This window comes from Oncorhynchus nerka, linkage group LG10 (assembly GCF_034236695.1).
Source record: "Oncorhynchus nerka isolate Pitt River linkage group LG10, Oner_Uvic_2.0, whole genome shotgun sequence".
In the NCBI taxonomy this organism is placed as follows: Eukaryota; Metazoa; Chordata; class Actinopteri; order Salmoniformes; family Salmonidae; genus Oncorhynchus; species Oncorhynchus nerka.
In genome coordinates, this window is record NC_088405.1 from 71,121,548 (window position 1) to 71,147,482 (window position 25,935).

At 41.8% G+C, this 25,935-nt stretch overlaps 1 protein-coding gene across 5 annotated transcripts; it reads right to left on the reverse strand.

Annotated features, from left to right (window-relative positions):
* LOC115135945 (AT-rich interactive domain-containing protein 5B-like) lies at positions 1-25,935 on the reverse strand. Of its 5 annotated transcripts, XM_029671190.2 has the most exons (16): positions 25,817-25,935; positions 25,593-25,662; positions 23,225-23,386; positions 21,141-22,060; positions 18,312-18,416; positions 17,946-18,036; positions 14,540-15,908; positions 9,352-9,504; positions 8,969-9,076; positions 7,703-8,102; positions 7,285-7,403; positions 6,823-6,970; positions 6,552-6,604; positions 6,302-6,399; positions 5,837-6,002; positions 1-5,621 (listed from the first exon to the last, which is right to left on the reverse strand). In XM_029671190.2, exons 7-16 carry the CDS (start codon positions 14,558-14,560, stop codon positions 3,975-3,977), a joined length of 2,913 nt encoding a protein of 970 aa, XP_029527050.2. In that variant the 5' UTR covers positions 14,561-15,908; positions 17,946-18,036; positions 18,312-18,416; positions 21,141-22,060; positions 23,225-23,386; positions 25,593-25,662; positions 25,817-25,935; the 3' UTR covers positions 1-3,974. The 5 variants fall into 5 exon arrangements, with proteins under 5 accessions (XP_029527050.2, XP_029527052.2, XP_029527053.2 ...); XM_029671192.2 differs by lacking the exons at positions 21,141-22,060; positions 23,225-23,386; positions 25,593-25,662; positions 25,817-25,935 and adding an exon at positions 20,666-21,129; XM_029671193.2 differs by lacking the exons at positions 21,141-22,060; positions 23,225-23,386; positions 25,593-25,662; positions 25,817-25,935 and adding an exon at positions 18,925-20,659.

Sequence of the window (25,935 nt, forward strand, 5' to 3'; positions counted from 1 at the left end):
GACATTCATTCTTCTGTGCTTTATTTTCCACATAATGAACAAAGACTAACATCAAAAGGAGAGGATAAAAGGCTACCGTTTTGTGAGTTCATTTGAAACACTCTTTTTAGAGGGAGGCAAGGTTCTCTGATCTTAAGTGGGTTCAAGGTGCAAGAGTTAACATGTAAATCTCACACTACCTCTTAACGCGAAAAGCATTTAGTGTTTACTTTAGTCAATACAACCATGGTCAAGTGTGGAGGAAATACGTGCTGTTTGAGTGTCTCACTCCGAGACAAGGCGGCCAGACTTACAGAAAAAAGATTTATGACTCCCAAAGGGTTAAATTCTTGTTGTGCAGAAAAGAAAAAAAGTACTATCCACATACCAGACCAGTGAAGCCTGGACCCATGGAGAGCTTTTTAAGTTGGAAAACAGAATCAGACCACTGATAGCAGCTGAATGACAGGAATTTCAGTACTCTACAAAAACATGTCCAAAAATGCAGGTCAACCAGGCTCTCTGCATGCAATCCCGGTCACAGAAAGAAAGACAAAGTGTAACCCCAGTCCATGACATGGCTAAACAGACAATAACACATCTCTGCCCTGACCTGAACCCCAGTTACCTCTTCACTGAGCGGCAACTAGCACAACAAAGCAATGTTCTGGTGGCTTCTGGAATGTGTTCATTTCCTCTTTTGTTTAATTCACAGGGGTGGATGAACAATACAATAAAGCAAGACTAGGCTACTGAAAGCACATTTGATATGTTTAATAAGATTGGCTTGTCCCCCAAACACACATCCATTTTTCTGGAAGGTCTCAGTAAATGGTTTATGATTCCTGACACATGTAGGCCTAGCAGTTACCATTACACTTTGTCAAATTATAGCTGAAGGTCGGCATTTTGACACATGCCCAAGTGCATGGCCCACCGAAGCTCATATCTATTCAAGATCTCTGGGCTGTTAAATGATGGAATGTATCTGCACTGATCTGTTTAGCTCTGAAGCAAACTCAGCACTTACTTCTTCTGTAGGCTAGCGTAGAGTATCCTTCCTCCCCTTTAGGGCTGTAGAATGCCTCGCCAGGCCTGTCATAGGACAGTGCTGGTGTTGGCTAGCGTAGAGTATCCTTCCTCCTCTTTAGGGCTGTAGAATGCCTCGCCAGGCCTGTCATAGGACAGTGCTGGTGTTGTCTCCATCTAGTAGAGTATCCTTCCTCCCCTTTAGGGCTGTAGAATGCCTCGCCAGGCCTGTCATAGGACAGTGCTGGTGTTGTCTCCATCTAGTAGAGTATCCTTCCTCCCCTTTAGGGCTGTAGAATGCCTCGCCAGGCCTGTCATAGGACAGTGCTGGTGTTGTCTCCATCTAGTAGAGTATCCTTCCTCCTCTTTAGGGCTGTAGAATGCCTCGCCAGGCCTGTCATAGGACAGTGCTGGTGTTGTCTCCATCTAGTAGAGTATCCTTCCTCCTCTTTAGGGCTGTAGAATGCCTCGCCAGGCCTGTCATAGGACAGTGCTGGTGTTGTCTCCATCTAGTAGAGTATCCTTCCTCCTCTTTAGGGCTGTAGAATGCCTCGCCAGGCCTGTCATAGGACAGTGCTGGTGTTGTCTCCATCTAGTAGAGTATCCTTCCTCCTCTTTAGGGCTGTAGAATGCCTCGCCAGGCCTGTCATAGGACAGTGCTGGTGTTGTCTCCATCTAGTAGTCATTTTAGGAAACTGCAGGTCTCTATACATCATGCCTCGTGAAAGAGACTGACACATTTTCATACAGTAGGGGTGGTTCCCAGATAGATTAAACCTAGTCCTGGACTAAAACACAAGATCAATGGAAAATCTCCAAGAAACAGATTTTAGTACAGGATTAGACTTAATCGGTGTCTGAAATGTAAAAAACACCCCTAAAATACATATACACTCATACACAAATCTGCAACCCCCACCTGTTAACAGATACACCTTTAATATAAATATACAGTGTTAAAACAAAAATGGTTGAAATTACCATTTTATCAATTGTCAGTGTGCAGGAGTCAAGATGTGCACTGGTCTTACTCTCACATGCAATTAAAGGAATACCAGAGACAGATGTCTGCCATGAGCAAGATGAGCTCAAATGATACACAGGTTTAAATAGAGATATAACTACATGACATTAACTCTGTAGCAGTTGTTCAAGTAATAAAGGGGGGGGGGGGGGGGGTATAAGAGACAGTAGATCGGAGTCAACTGGAAATCAATTCCATATGCTATCTTTTTTTTTTCTAACAATAGTTTAAAGACATTCTCTGGTACTTTGGCAACTAAGAAATTATTTTGTAATCCTCCCGCTTTGGGATGGATGTGTCAATGTGTAGTTCATACATGCATAATTTATGAGCAGAATTACAGTTTTACCTCAATTAGCCACAACATTTCTAGTGGGCTAGCCCGTTAGCAATGTGACAGCTAGGAATAGGCCTGCCCAGTGTTCTCAAATGAGGTTGCAGGGTGGGCCCAACAGCTCAGTGAGTGAGATTAATAGAGAGAGAGTGAGTGTGAGCAATGAAGTGTCGCACATATCTGCAAATGTAACGTAGTACGCAATCTTCCGGGACTACTTTTGGCTCATAAGTGCTACTTTCAGAACTACTGGCTTAAAAGTATAAAAAAGTAGCAGAGATTCTCTTTAAGTCCACCATAGTTGAATGAAGATAGACTCTTGTTCACATTCCAGAAGTAGGTATAGTGTGAACCAACTCTAACACAGTACCAGTCTGACCATCTGCAAAGCACTAAAGATACAAAACCAACTTAATATTATTAGTTGCATTATTGAATGTAAACATTTGATCTTAAACTCTAAATGATCAAAATAACATCAAAAAGCTACACAAACAATAATTTAACTAAATACCTAAACCCTATTCAACTCGATGAGGAACTCATCACACCAAAATTATGTGTAGCTCAACTAGAACATTTTGCCCACTCACCCAATGTGGCCCTTTCACCAAAGGTACGCTGCCCATTTTATACATAAAGAAATACATCAGGCTGCAATGAGGATAGACACTCAACACTAACAGGATGAACCACAAATAGCTCCAATTTTTGATCCAGATATATCAAACAGGGATATATCTTTAAAATAATTTAGAAAAATCTATAAAGCACTACTGAAAACTTGTACTCTCTCTATTGAACGAGTTATGAAAGGCCTTTGGTTCTTGTAGTCAATAGAATTCCCCTGCTACTCTAAATCAGATCAGAGTACACCCCAGATCCATACACAACATACCAACTGTCTGACAGACTTACTGGGGTCAAACTCTGATCAAGGCACCAAGGACTAAAAACATCAAGTGGTGTCAGCATTGTTTCTCTAAACTAGACAAACATTAAAATACATCAAAATTGGCATCAGAGGAAATATTCATAAAATGACTGCCTCATAAAAGAAAAAAAAGGAACAAGTACAGTAGGTGTGCAAATCCTGTCAGTGTTAAAGACTTGCAAACAGGAAGTACATATAGGACTCAAACACTGTTTCATGGGGTGTAATTCATTAGAGCACATTGTAGCAAAGCATTTCACAATGGAAAAATGGTTTGCAATGACAACTAGTTTCTATTGTACAAATTCAGATGGGTCCCTTCCCATTTCGTCCCATTTGGCAATGAATACACCCCTGGCTGTTGTACTGTGTGAATGACTAGAAATCAGAGCACAACAGCTTTAAGGCACATATTTTATCCAATCCTTTTCAGGAAATTGGTGGATTGTTGTAAAAACCTCTGCACTCTAATTTTTGTGTAATAAAGTTGGAAGCACGAAAGTTGTATGATGCATAGTACTATATAGAACAATATAATGGTGTCATCTAAAGGCAATGGCAGTGTTTCAAAGTCTGTGTGTGAGTCGTTACAGAGTTTATAGGATTCATCTTTGATTGTGTGTTTGAGAGTATCCTCCCATAAGGTAGAGTGGTGTAGTGATTGTTGGTGTTGGTCATGAGTATGTTATGTGCAGTTGAGGTTGTGTGCAGGTGTTCAGGCAGCTTGGCTGGGCCTGGGTTGGGGGTAGGATAGGACTGGGCAGCCCTTTGATAGATGCCTCAACATCACATTCCATCTCCTCATCATCCATTGGCACCTGCTGGCCCCCAGAGTCACTGGCAGAGTGGGCTAAGGAATCCTCAGTCCCCTTCATAATCTCTGATATGCCGCCGCCCATCTTTATGGTATTACACTGTTTTTCTATCATCTCTAGTTTCCTCCCCTCTATCTCATCTTTCTCTGATTGAGTTTGTACACCATCCTCAATGATAACGGTTTCAACCTCGTCAATCTTCTCTTCTTCCCTATCCATCTTTACAGTTTCTCCCTCTTCCACTTTCGCCTGCTTTGTCCTTACAGAGCAGTCTCCCTCAGGCTCCACCAAGCTGCTCTCCCTCAGGTCCTCTTCCACCTTCACCTGGATTGCTGGCTCAGAGTCAGAATTCCTGCCCTGGTTCTCCAGGGGGGTGTCTCCCCAGGCCTCCCCAGACTTGGTGAGGAAAAACTGGGTAGGTGTAGTAGAGGTGTCTGGGCTGGTAGTGGTCTGCTGCGGCAGCTCCAGGAGGAAAGCTCTGGCCCTGCTGGGTGAGCTCAAGTCCTCAGCCTCATCACACGACTCCACTCTACGACTTTTAGCTAAGGGGAGTGTGGAGTCACCATTATCCTGATCCCCTGAAGACATCCTGTAGTCAGTTTCATCAAAGGCAGATCTTTTGGTGGTGGAGCACTTGCTGAGGTTGAGGGGCAGGGCCTGCTCTGGGGGAGGGGTGACAGACAGATGTGGCTTGCTACTCAGGTCCTGGGCTAAGACCTCCGACAGCCGCTTGGTGATAGAGTAGAGCTGGGCCGAGCCCAAACGCGTACGCATCAGCTGGCGCACCTGCAGGCTGCAGTCCAGATCCAGGGGGAGGACCCGGAGAGGGGGCAGGGGAGGCCTGCTGCTACGGACCTCCCTGGTGCTGCTGCTACCCCCCCTCTGGGCTTCCTCATCCAGCCTGCACCCCCAGCACTGGTGCTGGGACTGATGGTGAGACTGTGGGTGGGGATGGTTCCCATTGAGAAGGGTGGTGTTTGGGTTCCCTGTCTTGGTCTGGAGGTAAAGGCTGGAGGGCTGGTGGGAGGCAGGGTTCTGGGGGGTTAGACCAGGGGTGTCCAGGCTAGTGAGGCCCAGTCGGCTCCTAAAGAGATCAAGGGTACAGAGGCCTTTAGTGGGGCTGAACCCTTCAAAGGATCCCCCTGTGTGGAGCCTGGGGAGAGCAGGCAAGAAAGTGGCAGGAGACAAAATGGGTGATGGTGCTGGAGAATCCCCGTTCTCCATCTTTACCTCCTTTTCAGTTTTGGGCAGGAGGAAGGGGGCAGAGATGGGAGACAGGTCTGGGGTTAGTGGCAGGTTGGCCAGGTTTAGCCCCTGGAACACAGACAGGGACTCGAGAGAGGGGGCCTGGAGAGGGGGCTGGGCCCCGAGGTCCAGGCTAGGTTTAGCTGGGGGAGACAGGACCACTGGACTGGCCTTGGAGACTAGGAGTTTGACCTGGTTCTTTTTGCCTGGAGGTCTACCACGGCCTCTCTTCACTACCACCACACCGTCTGGAGAAATGGTCTAGTGAGAGAGATGCCATACATGAGGAATTCTCATTTTAGTCTCTATAAATAACATAATAGAATACACTTATACATTAATTTACATTAGATTCAGATCAAAACAAGACATAACGAGTGATGAATTGCATATTAAATATCAAATGACTGACATGTACTGAGCAAGTCAAAAATGATGAACTGTATGTAGAGTGAGAGATTAGCAGACAGACTCACTGGAGGGGTAGGGGTTACAGTCTTCTCCTGGTTGGCCTCTGCTCCTCTCCCCTTCACCAGCGGTCTCCTCCCACTCATCGCCCTAACTCGGGTATGCCCAGAGAATGCTGGGAGTTTTAGTTCTGCACCACCTACATTTCTGTGCTCCTCGTAAGGAAGAATCAGCCTTAGGGAAACACACAAATCCAAAAGTTTCAGAATGAAAAACAAGTTTTGTAAGGAAACACCAAGGCCAAGAAGCCTCAACTGCTGGTGATTCCCATCAAGTACATTAACGGCATCATTCTAGAACTACAATCTTTTGAAAAAATGTATGAATAGTTTCAGCCCTGACTCAGTGTTTCTCACAGCTGAAGCACGGGTAATAGTTGTGCACATGGTTACCTTTTGTCACAAGAAGAATATGCATACTTTAGGTGGGGCACAATGTAAACTAGTCTGGCACCAGCGGTGTTCCTGCCTTACCTCTCATAGTGCCTCCTGGTGCAGGTGGCAGCACTGGTGCTGCCCGGGCATCCTCCTAGTTCATTATACACTTTCTTCCACAGACGCTGGGACGTCACCTACAGGAGAGATGGTAAAGAGTTTAAAAGCATTTTTTTAGACAATTACATCTTTTTATAAATGGTTCTAAGTCATTTGCTCAGACATTGCGATCTATCCACTATTGTATGAGATATGTGGCTGATAAAGAACGAGGGCTTTCACTACTCACCCTCTCATGGCCCCCCAACTGTTTGACTATAGAGTACATGACAAACAAGTCAACTGTGGACACACACAGGTAAGAGTGTTAAAACATACCATAGGTCCTAAGAGCTGTGACTTTGACTGTCTGGATTACATCATTGACAGATAAACAGCTTGTTCAAATACATAACCACATGGTGGGAACATTTTATTTAGTTCCATAGGGGAAACGCACTTTGTATTCAAAGTCTTTGGATATTAATGGTTGTTGATGAAGTCATCAGTGAGTGACTCACTCTTCTTGAAGCCGAGGTTGGGCACCTTGCTGATGGGTGAGCCGCAGCGCTCCATGTAGCAGTAGAGTTGATCCAGGAACATCTGCTCCTCAGGGTGGGGGAGACAGCCCTCTTCACATTGCATCTCCACACTGCCCACCACATTCTCCTACAGGATACATAATGTTTTCACCATACTACATGTGGTAATGCTGTACAGTCCCATTTCTTTTTTTAACAGTCCCATTTCAGTTGGTGTCCATTAACAAATTATGTGGAATTTTTATTTCTAAGAAGAGTAACTACTTGGCATAAATAGTGTGTTGTGATGCATTTCATAACAACAACAAAAACTCAAGGTAATTACTAGGATATAAAGTGATTTTTAAGTGAATATGAGGTTAATAATAAGACATCTGAAAGTAACTGGATGAAGTTGGTATGTAGCCATAGCAAAACTTTATAGAACAAAACTAATTGTACCGTTATTCTTTCTATCCAGGACTCTGATTGGTTGAGGGCTGGTGGCTCCACAGCTTTCTGGCCTTCTGGCCTTCCTCTTCTCTTGAGGGGTCGCCCCTTCAAGCTGAGGGAGGTGCATCCTGTTAACGGGACACACATTTCACCCGAATTCCAAATAAGAAGAGAAGCATGGGCCTCAAAAAAATATTCTATATCCCATAACTTCAGCACATTATGTCCACAACATACAGTAAATTAGTCAGTCAATAAGATAACACTTGGATCTGCCATTAATTCATAAAAAGGTCTTTGTCATCACATTTTAGATTCCATTGCCCAATTAGATTTACAAAATCAAATCACTTTGGCAATGGCCACACAATGGCCACATTTACAGTTCATCAACATAGAGATTAAGTTCCACCAGCCAGCCACTCACCCAGCTGTGTCCAGACACTGGTATTGCTATCCAGGGTGGGGTGGTTGAAGGTGTCCCTGCAGTAGAGGACCTGGGTGTTGTGTTGGGCCACCCTGATCCCCCCCAGGGCCAGCAGATGGGGACCCTGCAGCCCCAACACCACCCCGTCCTGAATGCGTCTCTGGAGGGAGCGGAAGCGGCAGTACTGGGGGTAACTGAGCACCTTGACCCCCAGACGCTCACCCTTCTCTTCGATTGATGTTGGGGGTCCATTGGTAATGATGGGGGTATGTTTGTGATGACTGTTGGTCTCGCTGGACTTCTGGCTTCCTCCTTTCCATCCTGGAGGTTCAGGACAGGTCCACCTCACCAGATCCTCCACCCGCACCACTATCTTCTTCGAGACGGCCAACACCTCATCCTGAGGAACACACACACACACACATTCTTTAAAATTGGTACATACCGTAAAAGAAAGGGCCACCAAACATTTTAAGATTCAAGGAAATACTTCACATGATATAAGTCAGAGTGCCAATAGCCTGTGGCACATGAGGAGCCATCAGACCTCCTACTCCTCCCAACACATTGTTATTAACATAGGACTGTAGCGAAATAGGAAACAACTTTGGAAAATCTGGGATTCATAACTCATTATTTACATCACAGCAACAACCACCTGGGAAAATAAATACATCTCATGAAAATAGTCTTTGCCATACTTGTGCATTATTAAAACTGAAAGTTTAAAAAAACAACTTGAATGAAAATGCATTTAACAACACATGAATTGTCTAGGATAATAACAAAATATTTCACTTGAATGAGGGGAGAAGTAACACAACAATCTAAGGATTCCTGCTTAAAGTTATCGGTGGTTAAACAAGTCGGCTAAATGCCAGGCACACACAATCCATTATTACGTCAACCCAAGCAACATATGATCTTGCACAATACAGTATGTCCTTTCATGAGTTATGCTGTGTATGACATACTAGTCTAGCAATGACAGATAAGGACTGTAATTTTGTGTGATTCTAAGTACTTCTACGTTGAACAGAGAAAATGACACCCACATTCAGTGTTTACAGTAATGTAGATTTGAATAGCAGTTGTGAAAATGGTTGAAAATTCCTAAATGATATACATTCATTCTTCCTATAAAAATAAATATTTTGAATGAATCAGAACCAAAAAAAAGAAACTTTGTGAGGAAACACCAGACCCACACCCCTTGGTTGCCCACAAATGATGTCTATAATATAGAGCTCAGTGGCCCCCCCTAACCTCTCCATGCTCTCTGGTCCTGCCCTTGGGAGTATCCTCAGGGAGGAAGTAGAGTCTGGAGCTGGCCAGTAGATGGCGTTGGACCAGGTCCTCCCACAGTAAAGTCACCTGAAATAAGAAATACATAGTTATTTAGCAGATGATTTTATCCAGAGTGACTTACAATTAATACGTAATCAGAACGTGACAAGAAGGAATGAAACTCAAAACTCTGGGTCTTGTTAAGGAGGTTGCAACGTTACAGACTGCTCAAATCAGGTAGAAATCAGTGAAGAACAAATGATTATGTATCCATCTGCAACGTTTTGCACATTTCACCATCCTGAATACACCCTGGTACGGAAGTATCATGCGCTAACTAACGGAGCTATGGGAAGTCGTACCTCAGCAATGCACACAGGTTCTTGGGGGCCACAGCGGACATAGTAGAACTCCCCCAGTTTCCAGACCAGTGCAGGGGACCCGGCCAAGGCCTCACAGCTCACTGACTTATAGAAGGCAAAGGATCCACGCAGGCAGGAGGGAGCACCTAACCACTGAGAGCAATTTTCACAAAAAAAGAAAGAACGGTTAGAGTCATTTAACCATTCCTGTCTGTTCAATGTGACTAGGCATGTGATTTGAGTCAACCTTGGACCATAATGTACGCTGAACAAAAATATGAACGCAAAATATAAAGTGTTGGTTTCATGAGCTAAAATAAAAAGATCCCTGAAATGTTTCATATGCACAAAAAGCGTATTTCTCTCAAATTTGTGCACACATTTTTTTACACCCGTTAGTGAGCATTTCTGCTTTGAAAAAGATTATCCATCCACCGGACAGGGGTGGCATATCAAGAAGCATGATCATTACACAGGTGCACCTTGTGCTGGGGACAATTAAAGGCCACTAAATGTGCACTTGTGTCACACAACACAATGCAACAGATGTCTCATGTTGAGGGAGTGTGCAATTCAAATAAAATGTTATTTGTCACATGCGCCAAATACAACAGGTATTGTGAAATGCTTACTTACAACCCCTTAATCGACAATGCAGTAAAAACTACAAAAAACAAGAATAAGAAATAAAAGTAAAAAATAATTAAAGAGCAGCAGTAAAATAACAATAGTGAGGCTATATACAGGGGGCATGCTGACTGCAGGAATGTCCACCAGAGCTGTATGTTAATTTCTCTATTATAAGCTGCTTTCATTTAACAGCAAAACCATGTGTACTGTCACCATTTATTTTCTGCAATTATACTGGGAGCAATAATCATGTGACTATGTCTTGTACAGCCCAACTGACATCTACTATATAAATCAATTTAAACATAAAATACTTAGTTTTATTAGTACAACTAATTAGTGCCCCTCACAAATGTCTGTAACAGACAAGGAAAGCATCATTTAAATTTTTATCCCATCGATGTGTACAATCTGACAATCAAACACAACTCCTTACACAGACACCCCTTCACATTACACAAATTATTAAATTTGGCCATGAACATACACCTTCAGATTCTACCCAATGTTCTTGGCAAAGACCTGTATTACTCCCCATTTATCAACATTAGTTAATATGTACAGCTCATTTGGAAAGTATTCAGACCCCTTCCCTTTATCCACATTTTGTTACGTTACAGCCTTATCCTCAAACTGATTAAATATATTTTTTTAAATCGTCATTAATCTACACACAATACCCCATAATCACAAAGCGAAAACCGGTTCAGAAATGTTTGCAAATGTATATTAAAAAAAAAACAGAAATAGCTTATTTAGATAAGTATTCAGATCCTTTGCTATGAGACTTGAAATTGAGCTCAGGTGCATCCGGTTTCCATTGATTATCCTTGAGATGTTTATACAACTTGATTGGAGCCCACCAGTGGTAAATTCAATTGATTGGACAAGATTTGGAAAGGTACACACCTGTCTATATAAAAAGGTCCCACAGTTGACAGTGGATGTCAGAGCAAAATCGAAGGAATTGTCCGTAGAGCTCCGAGACACGATTGTGTCGAGGCACAGATTTGAGGAAGGGTACCACAACATTTCTACTCTATTGAAGGTCCCCAAGAACACAGTGGCCTCTATCATTCTTAAATTGAAGAAGTCTGGAACCACAAAGACTCTTCCTAGAGATGGCCACAAGGCCAAACTGAGCAATCAGGGGAGAATGGCCTTGGTCAGGAAGGTGACCAAGAACCTGATGGTCACTCTGACAGAGGGGAGAACTTTCCAGAAGGACAACCATCTCCGCAATACTAAACCAATCAGGCATTTATGGTAGAGTGGCCAGACAGAAGCCACTCCTCAGTAAAAGGCACATGAAGGAGAAACAAGATTCTCTGGTCTGATGAAGCCAATACTGAACTCTTTGGCCTGAATGCCAAGCATCATGTCTGGAGGAAATCTGGTACCATCCCTACTGTGAAGCATGGTGGTGGCAACATCATTCTGTGGGGATGTTTTTCAGCTGCAGGGACTGGGAGACTAGTCAGGATCGAGGGAAAGATGAATGGAGAAAAGCACAGAGAACCTTGATGAAAACCTGCTCCAGAGCGCTCAGGACCACAGACTGGGGTGAAGGTTCACCTTCCAACAGGACATCGACCCTAAGCACACAGCCAAGACCACGCAGGAGTGGCTTCGGGACAAGTCTAAATGTCCTTGAGTGGCCCAGCCAGAGTCCGGACTTGAACCTGATCAAACATCTCTGGAGACCTGAAAATAGTTGTGCAGCGACGCTCCCCATCCAACCTGACAGCGCTTGAGAGGATCTGCAAAGAATAATGGGAAATCCCCAAATGAATGTGCCAGGTTTGCAGCGTCATGCCCATGAAGACTCAAGACTGTGATCGCTGCCAATTAAGGGGTATTGTGTGTATATTGACAATGATTTTAAAAAATCCCTTTTAGAATAAGGCTGTAAAGTAAAACATTGTGGAAAAAGTCAAGGGGTCTGAATACTTTCCAAATGCACTTTACAAAAATAAATGCAACATGCAACAATTTCAATAATTTTACTGAGTTACAGTTCATATAAGGAAATCAGTCAAATGAAATAAACGAGGCCCTAATCTATGGATTTCTGGACAGGGATGTAGCCATGGGTGGGCTGGGGAAGGCACAGGCCCACCCACTTGGGAGCCAGGCCCACCCACTTGGGAGCCAGGCCCACCCACTAGGGAGCCAGGCCCTGCCAATCAGTATGAGTTTTTCCCCCAAGAAAGGGCTTTATTACAGACATGGAACTGAGGAGTATTTCTCAGCGGTCAGGGTGGCTGGTCTCAGACGATCCTGCAGGCTTAGAAGCCGGATGTGGAGTTCCTGTGCTGATGTGTTTAGATTTGGTCTGCGGTTGTGAGGCCGTTTGGAAGTACTGCCAAATTCTCTAAAACGACATTGGAGGTGGCCTATGGTAGAGAAATTAACATTAAATTCTCTGTTGGACATTCCTGCAGTCAGCATGCCAATTGCACACTCCCTCAAAACTTGAGACATCTGTGGCATTGTGTTGTGTGACAAAATTGCACATTTTACAGTGGCCTTTTATTGTCCCCAGCACAAAGTGCACCTGTGTAATGATCATGATGTTTAATCAGCTTCTTGATATGCCACATCTGTCAGGTGGATGGATTATCTTGGCAAAGGAGAAATGCTCACAAACAGGGATGTAAACAAATTTGTGCAAAACATTTGAGAGAAATAAGCTTTTTGTGCTTCTGGAAATTTTCTGGGACCTTTTATTTCAGCTCATGAAATATAGGACCAACAATTTACAAGTTGCATTTATATTTTTGTTCAGTATAGTTTGCACAGTCTATGTCTCTATGTGTGAGTGACCTCCTGCAAGTGGCCATAAATTACCATGGCTAAATACAGTGCCCTTCTGCTCGCCACTCTAGCATCATGCCACTTTAGCATTACCATGCACCAAAACACATTCCAAAGTATTAATCTACTTAGTAGGCAACTCATAGATATGGGCCTCCATGCATATTCTATAGTTTTTTTGGATGGGTATAAAATAAAAATTATACAATTTATGAAGAAACTTGCTGTAATGTTTAATTTATATAAAGTATTATTTAAAAAAATAAAAAATAAACTCTTAAGGCCTAATCTAAAAAAACAAAACAATAATAGATCGGTCCATTATCTTTGTTCGGGATCTTCTAAAATTAACACCCCTGTAGGCCTATTATAGGGCCCAGCCCAGACGCCTAAATGCGGAAACGTCTCAAATTCGCACCCCTGGTCCTCACCCCACCCCACCCCCTCTTGTGGGCAACCCCGTCCCCTACCTAGTGTAGCAGGAACAGAACACGTTGATCACTTGGCCAACTAGTGGTGAAAATTAAGTAAGTTTGATTCTACAGTAAAGCCACAAAATATAAAAGACTGGGTTTTCAATTTTTAAAGTGGATTTTTAAATAGAAACACTAACCAACTGATTTGATTACGTCAATGCTCGTGATGGCTTTAGATTGGCACTGCTGTTCCAGGAAGAGAGGAACTAAAATAAAATGTGCTCTATCTGCAAAAGAACATTATGTGACCTTGGATATCATAATATACAAATGATCGTTTACACACTATTACAACATTCTAAGGGGTACAAAAGTACATTATTGGATTTATTTAGAACAGAGGAGGATCCGAGGGACATATAATATTAATGTAGAGAAAACGATGCTTGCTAGACCTATAACTTAAATACCATCATTAATGATATAACTTTAACATTTCTGATATTAAATATCAAACCAATGTAGGTTTATTGTTATTGAAGTCTTTCAATTCGACAGAAACAAAATCATCCTGTGCATTTTTGTAGGCCTGGTATGATACAATCAAAAATAATCCTCACAATTTCAAGTAAAAAGTACAGCGATTTCCATCACGAAAATCCTCATTCCATTTTGAACAATACCAAATACACCCGAGACATAACGTCGTTTTTTTTTTACTATCCATATGTTGGCTATTTGTTCGATAAATAAATTGTTCCTAGTTGCATCGATGTTATAATCTTTAATATCACGTCACTGTAAATGTAAGATATTTGTTTTCGAATTACTCAAAACACGGTTAAATTACACCATTGATTTAGTTGAAAAACAAAATCTTAATATTGTCGAATCGTCAGATAAAAACGTTCTTTAATGTGGGGGTAGAAAACGTAGGTAGTAGACACGACACAAAATAAATTAATCATTAACAGGAAGAAAATATAGAAATATTGAAGTTGAATTACATTGCAAACGCTGGTAAATAAAATCGTAAAATCCTGTTAGCGAAATTTGGGGCTTTCAAATATCTTAGCGAGCTATTTTCTCCACTGGAAAGTTGACTCATTCAGCTAAATTGCAATTGCAAAATACTTGTTAGCTTGATAGGAAGACAATCAAGTCTACATTCTAAACAAAATTCCAGACTTGAAACCCGGCAAACTGATATCAAAATAAGACCAAAATAGTCGATTTATTCCCGATGTCAACATGTAAAAGTGGCATGTGTGCGCATAGAAAAATTATGATTTATTTCTTAACAATATAGTGAGTGTCGGTTTTACCTGTATTGCATTCTGCTCCATTGCAGCCCCACATTCCCTTATTCCCTCTCGAAGCCCCCTATCAAGTTACACAGCCGGGTACTCACCGGCACACAACAAATGCACAAGAAAAGGCCCCTCTTTTTTATGAAAATAGGACAGGATCTAGGTGTGGCCAAAACTGTTTGCGAGAGTAGCCTAAGTTATTGTTAATATGAAAGTGGATATTTTTAATGGGAGGACATTTTTCCATTCTGAAATCATTGTTCATGCTTATAATAGCCCTTATTTTATTTTTCACGATGGTGTTGAAATTTTCTAACAGTGTAGCCTAATATCAATCTTTGAACTGGTCAGTCTGGCTCCTCGTGTATAACCATGGTACCTACATGGAGACAAACGCCTGGTGATCATTTTAAGTTATCGTGACTTGTATTTTACACTATACCACACTGGGAGAAAAGGTGAGCAAAGACAAACACGTGATAAGTGTTATGGCTGAAGAAGTGCAACAGAACTACTAGCCTACTGGGGGTGCAGGGAAATGTACAGTGCAACATTGTATCAATATCAAATGCTAGCCATCTTTATTTGCAGTAAGTTTTGATTAACATAACACGTGTTCAGAAAGGTGTCTGTTGCCTAAGAGTGACTGAATATTCTAAAGTTGTATAACTTTGCGGAAAACATTGATTTAATGACCTGATGTTCCTTTGTACAGTTTCTCCAACAGGGGGCGTGAGCATGTGTCTCTTTCCATTCTGTGGAACTTGGCTTGACCATGAAATTCATAGATTTTTACTTCAAGACTAATTGTATTACCAAGCTGCCATTCAAATATAGCTGCAGTGATGTCCAAGTATCAAATATCTGGTCTCTAAATATACTAGCAATACAGTGAGAGTTTGCCCATTACAAGTTTTCATTCTAGTATAAAATAATGTAACATTTGTTATACATAATACATATTTCACACAGAAGTTTAAGAAAAAAGGGAATTTCCTCACTGAAAGTTAACCATGTACAACAACAAAAAATAGCCTACTGTAAAAAAGTTAACCTCAATGAATTCTTTAATTTCCATACAGTAGGAGAAAGTGAGTGAGCTGTTTAGCATGTACCGTACAACAAAAGCATTTGAGGGGGACATTTTTATGGTGCTGCATTTCAAGTAGTCTTTCCAGTATGCCTCCTCTGACCTAACATATTCATTTCCATCTTCCTCATCCTCCTCTGCTGTCCTCTAACAGTCGGGGCGATATGGCCAGCTTCTGTGCCACCGCCATTACCATGGCAGTGCCCTTTTCCACTGCCATCCTCCGAGACGAGGAAAGTGATGTCACACTTAGGGATCAGGATTCTTACGGTCTCCTGGAGCTGCTTACTGATGCTGAAGGGAAGAGAAACAGGGGGATAACAATGTTGAGAGAGACAGGGAGATAGTCAAATCAAAGTATGGCTACCTGCACACCTGATACTGACATTGGTCCTCCTGACAGTGCAAAGGGGTGAATGAGAGATACAATCTCCAAGGACAATGGGAAAATAACTATTCTATGAAATAATATTCCATCATGTGAAATTCCTGCATTTAGACAAACAGAGTGGAAAGGCAGGTATAAGGTTGAGGGAGGGGTGTAAATTAACTTTGGGATAGTGGTTAGACCGACATATTACTGAGATTCAGTGACTTGTGAATACGCTGAGGAAACAAAGGCAGGAAATCCACATTGTTATTATGGCAGCACAAGAGGATATTCTCCATTCAATCAAGTGACAAGAATATAAAAAGCAGGATTTATCTGTAACTTTCCACTTAAACTGAAATAACCCTGTGGACCATTTCATAACATTTCTATCTGAGGTGAACATATTTTTACGATATATCGTATCGACATTATCACAATATAGTTTTTGCGCTAGTTGTCTGTACCAACATTTCAGTATTTTCCCCTCATAACTAGTTCTTCAACCTTCTTTTTAATAAGGGAGCTCATTTGTTTTCAGCACTAACAATATTTCTATGACTGATCAAAACTCATTTTCTCATGTCCCTTTGCAGCAGACATATGGTGAGCAATGTTTAGAACGTTAAATTGCCAAAAAAATCCCAGTATCGAATTGCAATACATCATATCGGCACCTAAGTATTGTGATAATATCGTATCATGATGTTACTGGCAATTCCCAGCCCTTCCATTTCTAGTCAATTTTATAATATATAGTTTAAAGACAGTTGCGCTCATTTCTCTCAATCTTACTCAGTAGTAGCTTCTGTATTATGTAGCACATTGATTTAAAAAAAATAACTGCTATAATTAGGATCTGTGTAACTAGAGATGACACATAAGAGCATGGTGTCAGTCACTTACTCCTCTACCTCCAGAGATGAATCTGGTCTCAAAGCTGTCCTGGACAAAGTCACAAAACAACAGAGTTAAGTACACAGATAAATTGACCAGGGTGAATGAGGTTTGGCCTGTATTCGGCAAATGAAAGTCAAGAGAGTCAAACATAGAAGTTATGTATTTTTATGTACTTCAGCTATGTACTTTTGACTGCTCATTAATTTGGTGTAGAAACACATACGCATTCACGCCTGGGTTGAGTAAAACTCGATCCACCATCAGGTCAAACTCAGTTTGGATGTCCCATCGTCAACAACACGCCCCAACCCTTGTCGGTCACCTTTCAGTTACTGACCCAATGCTCCTCCCTGCCAGGCTACCTGCAAATACATACATCCTCCCCGCCCACTCTCTTCACGTTATTTATCTAATCCACGTAACATGCGTTTGTCCCCGTCCCTGGGGAGGCAGAGAATCTTACACAGAAATGAATGCAACATATTGCATGCACACACAAAAACACAAACAAAACCCCTTTGCTATCATCTCCAGCAGAGGGAGCCATTGCATTGTGGAAGTGCTAGAAATGTCACTAAACTATATGATATGTTTCAAGATAGGACTCCATGGTTATCCTTGACATCCCTAACATTGTGGCAAGCAATTTGTAGTAACATGATAATATGACTTATATATGGTTACTACAGTCACCCTCTCCTTCACTTGCTAGGCTAAATGGGGCATCTTATGCCTTTGTGTTCTTTCCTCTAATGCTATATTTGCAGTAGTGTGGCTGCAGTACAGATAGGTACTACCTAACAATGATCATGTGAATCTCACAGCTCTGGTCCCTGTATCCACAACTCATCATGGTACCCACAGTGTCATTCACCATTGCAACTGAACCAATGTCATAGTTCAAGGGGGGGAGAAAGACAGAAAGAAATATACTGGTATAACAACTTATTTTATAGGCTCTACTAATGTACTAATAACATTCCAAATGCATATCCCATCAAAATAATTGTTTATTAGAAAATGGTGGTAGTTGGATGATAAAAAGAGGCCTACAGACTCACCTCTCTGCTGTGGATGGCTTCTCTCAGTAGCCTGACCACGTCCACTCCTGAACAGTTAAAGAAAGCCTTTGGTCCAACGGATCAGGATACTCTGGAAGTCGAGGTCAGACAATGAGTGAGATTTGACCATCACTTACTATTAGCCCTTGACTTTTTCTGACAAAGTTGTCAAATAGACTGTCCAAACAAGTGTAAAGACAATTAAATGTTCAAATGTCATGACTCTGAATTAGTCCAATGTTGAGAAGTCACCTGGGCTTGGTATTTTCTACTAATATCAGTCCTGGCTGCATGAATGGATCCTTTGTGGATTCATGTGTGTGTGCCTGCGCATGTGTTTGTGTGTGTTGGCTGACTGTGACGAACCTTGTCGATGTCTTTCTGCTCGAAGGAGAAGGTACAGCCCAGAGGTAGCGTCTGATCCTTCAGCTCCAGGAACTCAGCCAGGCAGGCCGCAATGTGGTAAAACCACTGGACAGGGAAAGACATCACAATGAGTCAACATTTTACAACGGTGTGTGAAAATCCAAGAGACTGGTCTGAAAGGGGATTCATACCTATGCAGGCTGGGGAATCGTATGCGTTTTCTCTAGAAACTGAGCATGGCTTTCAGCCATCAAAACCTGGCAAAGTCACAGCCCTCATGAGTCACCAAGATGTATTACCTTGAGTATGTCTATGTTCAATTATCTGACTTGTGTTTTCCTGATCAGTCACATGAGTAGTTTAGAAAGGACTTTGTGGCTGACAGGCGGTTTTCCAGTCAATGTCCCATATTTGTAGTTTGACTTAAAATGAACCATTGAAAGTCCATGCTTACAAAGTAAGACATTGTAACAACACAGGGATTTACAGGCACCGTTTCTACCTGGGATTAAAAAATAACCACCCCATGGGAGGGGTGGGATGAGCTGTAAAAACATGTACATCCCAAACATACAATGAAAGACTACTCTTGTGAACTCAGTACCACACACACCTGCTCTCGCGGCCCCAGCATAATAACCTGGGGTATGGCGCAGATCTTCCTGTCCACGTGAAGGGTGATGGAGGAGCCGCAGCACCCCTGATAAATTGACATACATTTGCCAAAGATATAGAATGAGACTGCTGTCTGTTCAGAAAGAAATGAAATCATTCAGAAGACTACACCAGGTGTAGGCCTATAATTTAGCCACAGAGGATCACCGGACGCCTTTCTAGGGACTTTTTCCTAGCCAACGTGCTTCAACACCTGCATTGCTTGCTGTTTGGGGTTTTAGGCTGGGTTTCTGTACAGCACTTTTGAGATATAAGCTGATGTACGAAGAGCTACATAAATACATTTGATTTGATCAATAGCTTATAAAACAAATTGCTAACTGTGGATTGTGTGTAGCCCAATCACAAGGCATAGCCTATAGTTTGGAACACTCAGCAAATCTGTCAGTGAACAAACAGCATGCAGCCAAAACAGACCTGCCGCAATATTTAAAATACAATCGCGGGAAACCACAGACAGGAAAGCAAATGGCTCCTGCTGAAAAGAGAAGACTAATCTGCCTATAGGCTACCAAATACAGTATGTTATTAACTTCCAAATAGGCCTACTGAGCAAACAGCATTGCTTTACAAACTAAAACAAGAGAGAAAGGCTTTTGACACAAGGGCCATCGCCAGTGAGTGAGCTGCGCTTCATTGGGTGATGCACAGCTCAACCTTGTTGAGGATGGCTCATTGTCAGGCTCAGAAAGTCTCAAATTTGCCAGGATGGCCACCAATTTTTAAACTCTTGTATTGGTCAGCCTGTTGCGTGCTTTGGTGTGCGGCTTCCCAGACAAGGACCAGTTGCGCTCTGAGGTGGCTGATGTTGGTGGGATTTGGAGGATGATGGAGGCAACAGGGGAAAGAGCCTCAGATCCACAAAGTCCATTCCACCAGATGGCTGATGAGATATGTTGGCATAACTGCCATATTGCATCTCTATCCCACAGCCCTTGCTTGGAAGTGTACATCGCCAGACTGCTAAGAAGCTTAGCATCCAGGCCAAGGTGGCGAGACACGGTAGTGATGACACCATAGGCCTTGTTGATCTCTGCACCAGACAGGATGCTCTTGCCAGCATATTTGGGGTCTAACATGGGCTTCAGACAGAAGTCTTCACGCTTTTTGATGCATTTCAGAACTGCAGTTTCCTCTGCTTGGAGCAACAGTGAAGTTGGCAGGGCAGTAAGGATTTCTTATCTTACAACTGCAAGCAAAGTCTGAACATCAGACAGGATGGCATTGTCTCCCTCAATCTGTACAATGGCTAGCTACTGCTATAGGTTTCAGGAGTTTCAGGCTGCTTACCACTCTCCCAAAATACATCATCCAGGAGGATCCTCTTGATGGGGCTGTCCATATCGGCAGTCTGTGATATGGTCATTTCTTTTAGAGACTCCTTCCCCTCCAGGAGACTGTCAAACATGACAACACCACCCCAACGGGTGTTGCTGGGCAGCTTCAATGTGGTGCTCTTATTCTTTTCACTTTGCTTGGTGCGGTAGATTGCTGCTATAACTTGATGACCCTTCACATACCTAACCATTTCCTTGGCTCTCTTGTAGAGTGTATCCATTGTTTTCAGTTCCGTGATGTCCTTGAGAAGCAAATTCAATGCATGAGCAGCACAGCAAATGGGTGTGATGTGAGCGAGCAGCCTTAATGTTCACAGCATTGTCTGTCACCAGTGCAAATACCTTCTGTGGTCCAAGGTCATTGATGACTGCCTTCAGCTCATCTGCAATGTAGAGACCGGTGTGTCTGTTGTCCCTTGTGTCTGTGCTCTTGTAGAATACTGGTTGCGGGGTGGAGATGATGTAGTTAATTATTCCTTGCCCGCGAACATTCGACCACCCATCAGAGATGATTGTAATACAGTCTGCTTTCTCTATGATTTACTTGACCTTCACTTGAACTCTGCATCCTGCAAATTAGTACCGTAATTTCTGGACTATTAAGTGCACCTGAATATAAACTGCACCCACTGAATAAAAAAAAGAAGATGTATTTTGTACATAAATAAGCCGCACATGTCTATAAGCCGCAGGTGCCTACCGGTACATTGAAACAAATGAACTTTACACAGCCTTTAAACAACAAAAATAAATAGGCTTTTAAACGAAACACGGCTTGTAACAAAAATTTAAAAAATAGCAGTAAACAGTAGCCTACCAAGAAAGTCATTGGTCACTATCTTCCTCTTCCTGTGCACTGAAACCACTGAAGTCATCTCCTTCGGTGTCGGAGTTGAATAGCCTCAGAATTGCTTCATCCGATGTTGGATCGCTGCCTTCTTCAACACGCAGCAGTCCAGCCTTTCGGAACCCGTTGATGATAGTGGATTTTTTGACAATGCTCCACGCTGTCAGCAGCTCCATTTCCTTTTCCAACAGCCAGATCGATCGCCTTCAACTTGAAAGCTGCATCATATGCATTTCTCCGTGTCTTTGCCATGATGAGGGTGACAAAATGACTACCGTAATCAGAATGATGGGACGTTTGAGCGCGCTCGATTTACGTCACATTATGTGACGGTGCTCAGTTTTTTGGCGGCATGAATCTTGTGAAAGCGGGAAAAATCCATAAATTAGCCGCATCAAAGCGTGGGAAAAAAGTAGCGTCTTATAGTCCGTAAATTACGGTAGATAAAGCATGTCTGGTTGGAGGAGTGTGTGCTGGGCGAAGAACATTCAGCAATTTCGTCCAATACACATTGCCTGTGAACATCAGCGGTGAACCAGCTGCATACACAGCTCGAGCAAGACATTTATCAATATTTCTCGGACTACGTTCCTCCACTGTAAAAATAAAAAAAAAATAAAAAACTGATTCCAGAAGGACCATGAGCTGTTGCTATCGATAAGGTGTCTGATTCATCATTTTCACCTCGAATAGATGTAGAGGGAATTTTGTCAGAGGTAGCTTGTTGTGAGCGCTGAGGGAACTTTATGCACTTGGCCAGATGATTGTGCATCTTTGTTGCATTCTTCACATATGATTTGGCACAGTATTTGCAAATGTACATAGCTTTCCCTTCTACATTAGCTGCAGTGAAATGTCTCCACACATCAGATAGTGCATGTGGCATTTTCCTGTAAAGATTAGAAGAAAAAAAAAGAGTAAAAAAACAAAACAAATACAATTCCATGTACAGATAAATAGTTAAGCAGTTAAGATTAAACAACTTATTTTTAAGATAACTGTTTTAAAATGAAACATGTATGGAAGCAGGTAAATTAACACTTCACAGTTAGCAAGCTCAAGCAAGCTAAAACCCACATGGTAGCAAAAACTAACAGGCAGAAATGGTTAACAAGTTAGAAATTATTTAAACACATTTTGCAGCAGGCTACTATTTACTAGTTAACAAAAAAGATATTCACCCCACCTAGTACTGTAATCAAAACTTCCCAGAAAGTATTTAGTCCTAGGCTCAGACAGCTTAGTAGTATGGGCTCAATAGCATCCCATTAGTGTGCAAAATCTTGAGAATCAGATGTACATGTGATGGAAGAATGCACTGTGCATGCAGAGGGTTTCAATTCCATTGAATTTGAGATATTTTGGTTAAACTATGCCTCAAGACCTAGAATTGGCTTTGTGTATCCCACAAAAAAAGGTTCACTGTTATAAGCTAACTTTATTGATGAATTTAAGCAAAACTCCCAACATTCCCGGGCTTAACTTCCTATGGAAAAAGTTTCCCCACCCTTTGCAACCCTAGTCTCCACACACCTAGATGTATTCAAGACAGGGCCATTTTTATTGATCTCAGATTCTCAGTGTCAAAGTAGGCTGTCATTTCGATAATTTGTCAAAAATGATTTCTAAACACATTTCATACAATTATATAAGGCCTCTACTGCTCTATGCCAGTATGCAAAAGCGATGACAATGCATGCAATACTTTGTTATAAAGATTGATTTTTTCCCCTTCATGCCTTCCTGTACCTCAGATCCTCCCCAGGTCACCCCTCCCAGGCTCGCTTTTTGTTTTGGGTACCTCCCAATTTACAAATTAAGCACTGAGTAAATTGGTTAATAGACCAAAGATAAAGACAGTTCCAAACCTCTCTGCCACTCCCAGAAAGTCCTAGCAAAATTCTTGCTTGAGAAATAGTTTTGCTAAATAGCTATTTTTGCCCATTTTAATGGAGTTCTATTACAGTAAGGTACTTAATTGTTACGCAGACAATATTTGATATTGATATAAAACCGGTTGCATTGGGCCTTAAGGAATACAGTACAGTACACACCTGTACCTGTGCCATCAGGTGTAGACCTCACAAAAGTGGGCAGCATCTTGACTGCCGCTCAGCGGTTTGTGTGTTTGTCCCGCCTTATGGTCAGGTCCTTCCTGAGGCGAGACGACACGTCCCGCAGCTTCTCCACAGAGCGACGGAAAGGCTGCAGACACTCTACCAATGAGAAGGTTTGTTATTTCTATTTCAGGTTACCATTGTCCATGTCATCTGGTATAACACCTGTATACCATCTATAACACTATTACAGATAATGGCATAGTCAAAGATGACCAGTGGGATTATGACATGTTATTCAGAGTAACACAACAGTCAGAATAGACAAAAGTAAGTATTTCTCCACAAGGTGACGATGCCCATGCATATGTAATTATCCGTCAGAAATATTCCATCTCCAGTGAAAGTCATGTATCATTTTAAGTTAACTTGACTGGGTGAATCCCTAGATCCTACTTTTCTGTTCTCTTCAAATATGATACTGTAATCTTAAATCAATGTTGTAAAGCAGATCTGCTCATGACAACACTGACATCTTTTCAGGAGGCACCCAGCCCTATACCTAACACTATATTTACATCTTAATTCATCCAGGTCATATATCATTCATCCAGGTTCAATTAGGTCTCCCTTGCTAAATATATTTTATCTCAATCAAACCTGGATAAATAAAGGTTAGATTGCTATAATTTTTTTAAAGTCCTTGACTTGAAACATGGACTAATTGATTACTTTATTAGGGAGTGTAAACTGACCTACACGTCAGAAAACAGGCAAAAAAGTTCCACAGGAAAGGAACTGGTATTGTTTGGGTTGAACACAGTCAGCCATAAAAAAATATTATAGAAAAACAAATCTTTGTTTGGGGCCTGCATGGCAGAGTAGTGGCGTGCCCTCAACGTTCCACCCTGTTGAAATACCTTCGACAAGTTTCAACATTCATCCCTGCTGTTTTTTTTTACTGTCACTGCAGTAGGGTTGGGATAGTATAGGATCGTGGAAAGGAATCAAAAAGCAAAGCAGATTTAACTTCTTTAGGAAAACAACCAGAATGTTGGAAACAAACATTATGTTGTCATCCAGCATCACATTTATTTATTTGATTTTCCAATAAATAAACCTGGGGGCGGCAGGTAGCCTAGTGGTTAGAGCGTTGGACTTGGAACCGAAAGGTTGTAAGATCGAATTCCCGAGCTGACAAGGTAAAAATTTGTTGTTCTGCCCCTGAACAAGGCAGTTTTCAATTAACCCACTGGCACAGCCTCTGCATCTGAGCTCATGGCTGCTCATGGTTTTGCGAGGAACGTGGATGGATTCTCAGTTTCTTCTTCTGCGACACTCTCCGCTTTCACACTAACTTCAGTACTTTTCCTAAGGTCTCTCTCATAGTTCAAATTTGCAGGTGTTAAAATATTAGTGTGGAGGTAAGTGTTGTGAGTGTTATTCTAGTGGAGTTAACACCAGTGGGATAAATCAAGTGTGAATCAACACTGCGTGGTGTTGTTACTCAACTGAGTCAAGTTCATTTCTGTTAACTCTGAGTGAAAAAAGATGTACTAGGGAGGGGCCTTTACCACATTTCCCAGCATGCTTTGTTGCAGATTGATTTTTAGAATATTTCTACACAAACATACATAGCAAATCTAAACTAATCAAAAAATATATAAAAAAATAAACAAATCCAATCTGTAAGTGGTTAGACTACTGAATCCATTACTGAGATGGTTGTTCCAGTTTAGATGGTTTAGGTATTCTTCATTAGCTAGTACTCCACCATAGCAGTCATTCTGAATGCTGGTTGATAAAAATAGTTGAATATCCTCCCTCTAGCTGGATTCCAATAGGAATTACAAATCACTTCACAAGCCAGCATATTGTGACTTGCAGATTTTATATGGCCCATGAGCCAGGATCATCAGACCACAATATTGGGGGAAACTAGGCCTTACAAATGTATACGATATCTACATAAATAGTTAACTTTTAATTAAAAAACATGCACTCAGGCAGTCAATTAGTGTTGACTGCAAAACCATGTCTCTGTTACTAACAAAACACAGTCATGGGTGGGTATCACTAACATTCACTTGAAATGCATGCTGGGAAATATGCAAATAATGCTCTGCACCATATAATGCTAAAACAACATTCCAAGAATGACTTTAAAACTACTAAGTGTTATTTTAAGTCAGAATTTGCAACACCACGGTGTTACGGACCCAATTTGCAACACCCGGGGTGTTACAGACCCAACACTCTTTAAGGTGTTAGTCTGTCAGCACTTTGAAAAGTGTTAGTTTTACACTCTTTCGGTGGGTCACATACACACACTAAGAAAGTGTTTAAACACTGAGTTAACACTCACCTTTCCAGACGTATCAACCTCCTCATGGATGGTGTAAACATCTTTCATGCTGCTGATCCTCCACTCCTAACTTCAAATAGAGGACACGTAGGTTAGTGCCAGGAAGTCACCAGTCTCTGTTGAAGCCAACCAGAGTAGTTTCCACTTTCCTTGAGTAAACAAAACTCAGTCCACATAAGTCGTTTTCACTGGACCACATCGAGACCATGTCTCTTTTAACATACCTGTTCCATTAGGTGTGGTCCTCACAAAGGTGGGAAGCATCTTAGGAGATGTTTGGTGTCTTTGCCCAGTAATTTATTCAGGTCTTTCTGCAGGTGAGATGACACCTCTCCTAGGTCCT

Bases quoted from the DNA above. Each gene is read 5' to 3' on its own strand.
- LOC115135945 (XM_029671190.2), bottom strand. From the start codon at position 14,560: ATGGAGCAGAATGCAATACAG. The intron at 6,605-6,822 runs GTGAGTCACTCA...GTGTGTCCACAG, and splicing joins CAACCTCGGCTTCAAGAAGA to TTGACTTGTTTGTCATGTAC. The intron at 6,400-6,551 runs GTGAGTAGTGAA...TCTCTCCTGTAG, and splicing joins AGTTGGGGGGCCATGAGAGG to GTGACGTCCCAGCGTCTGTG.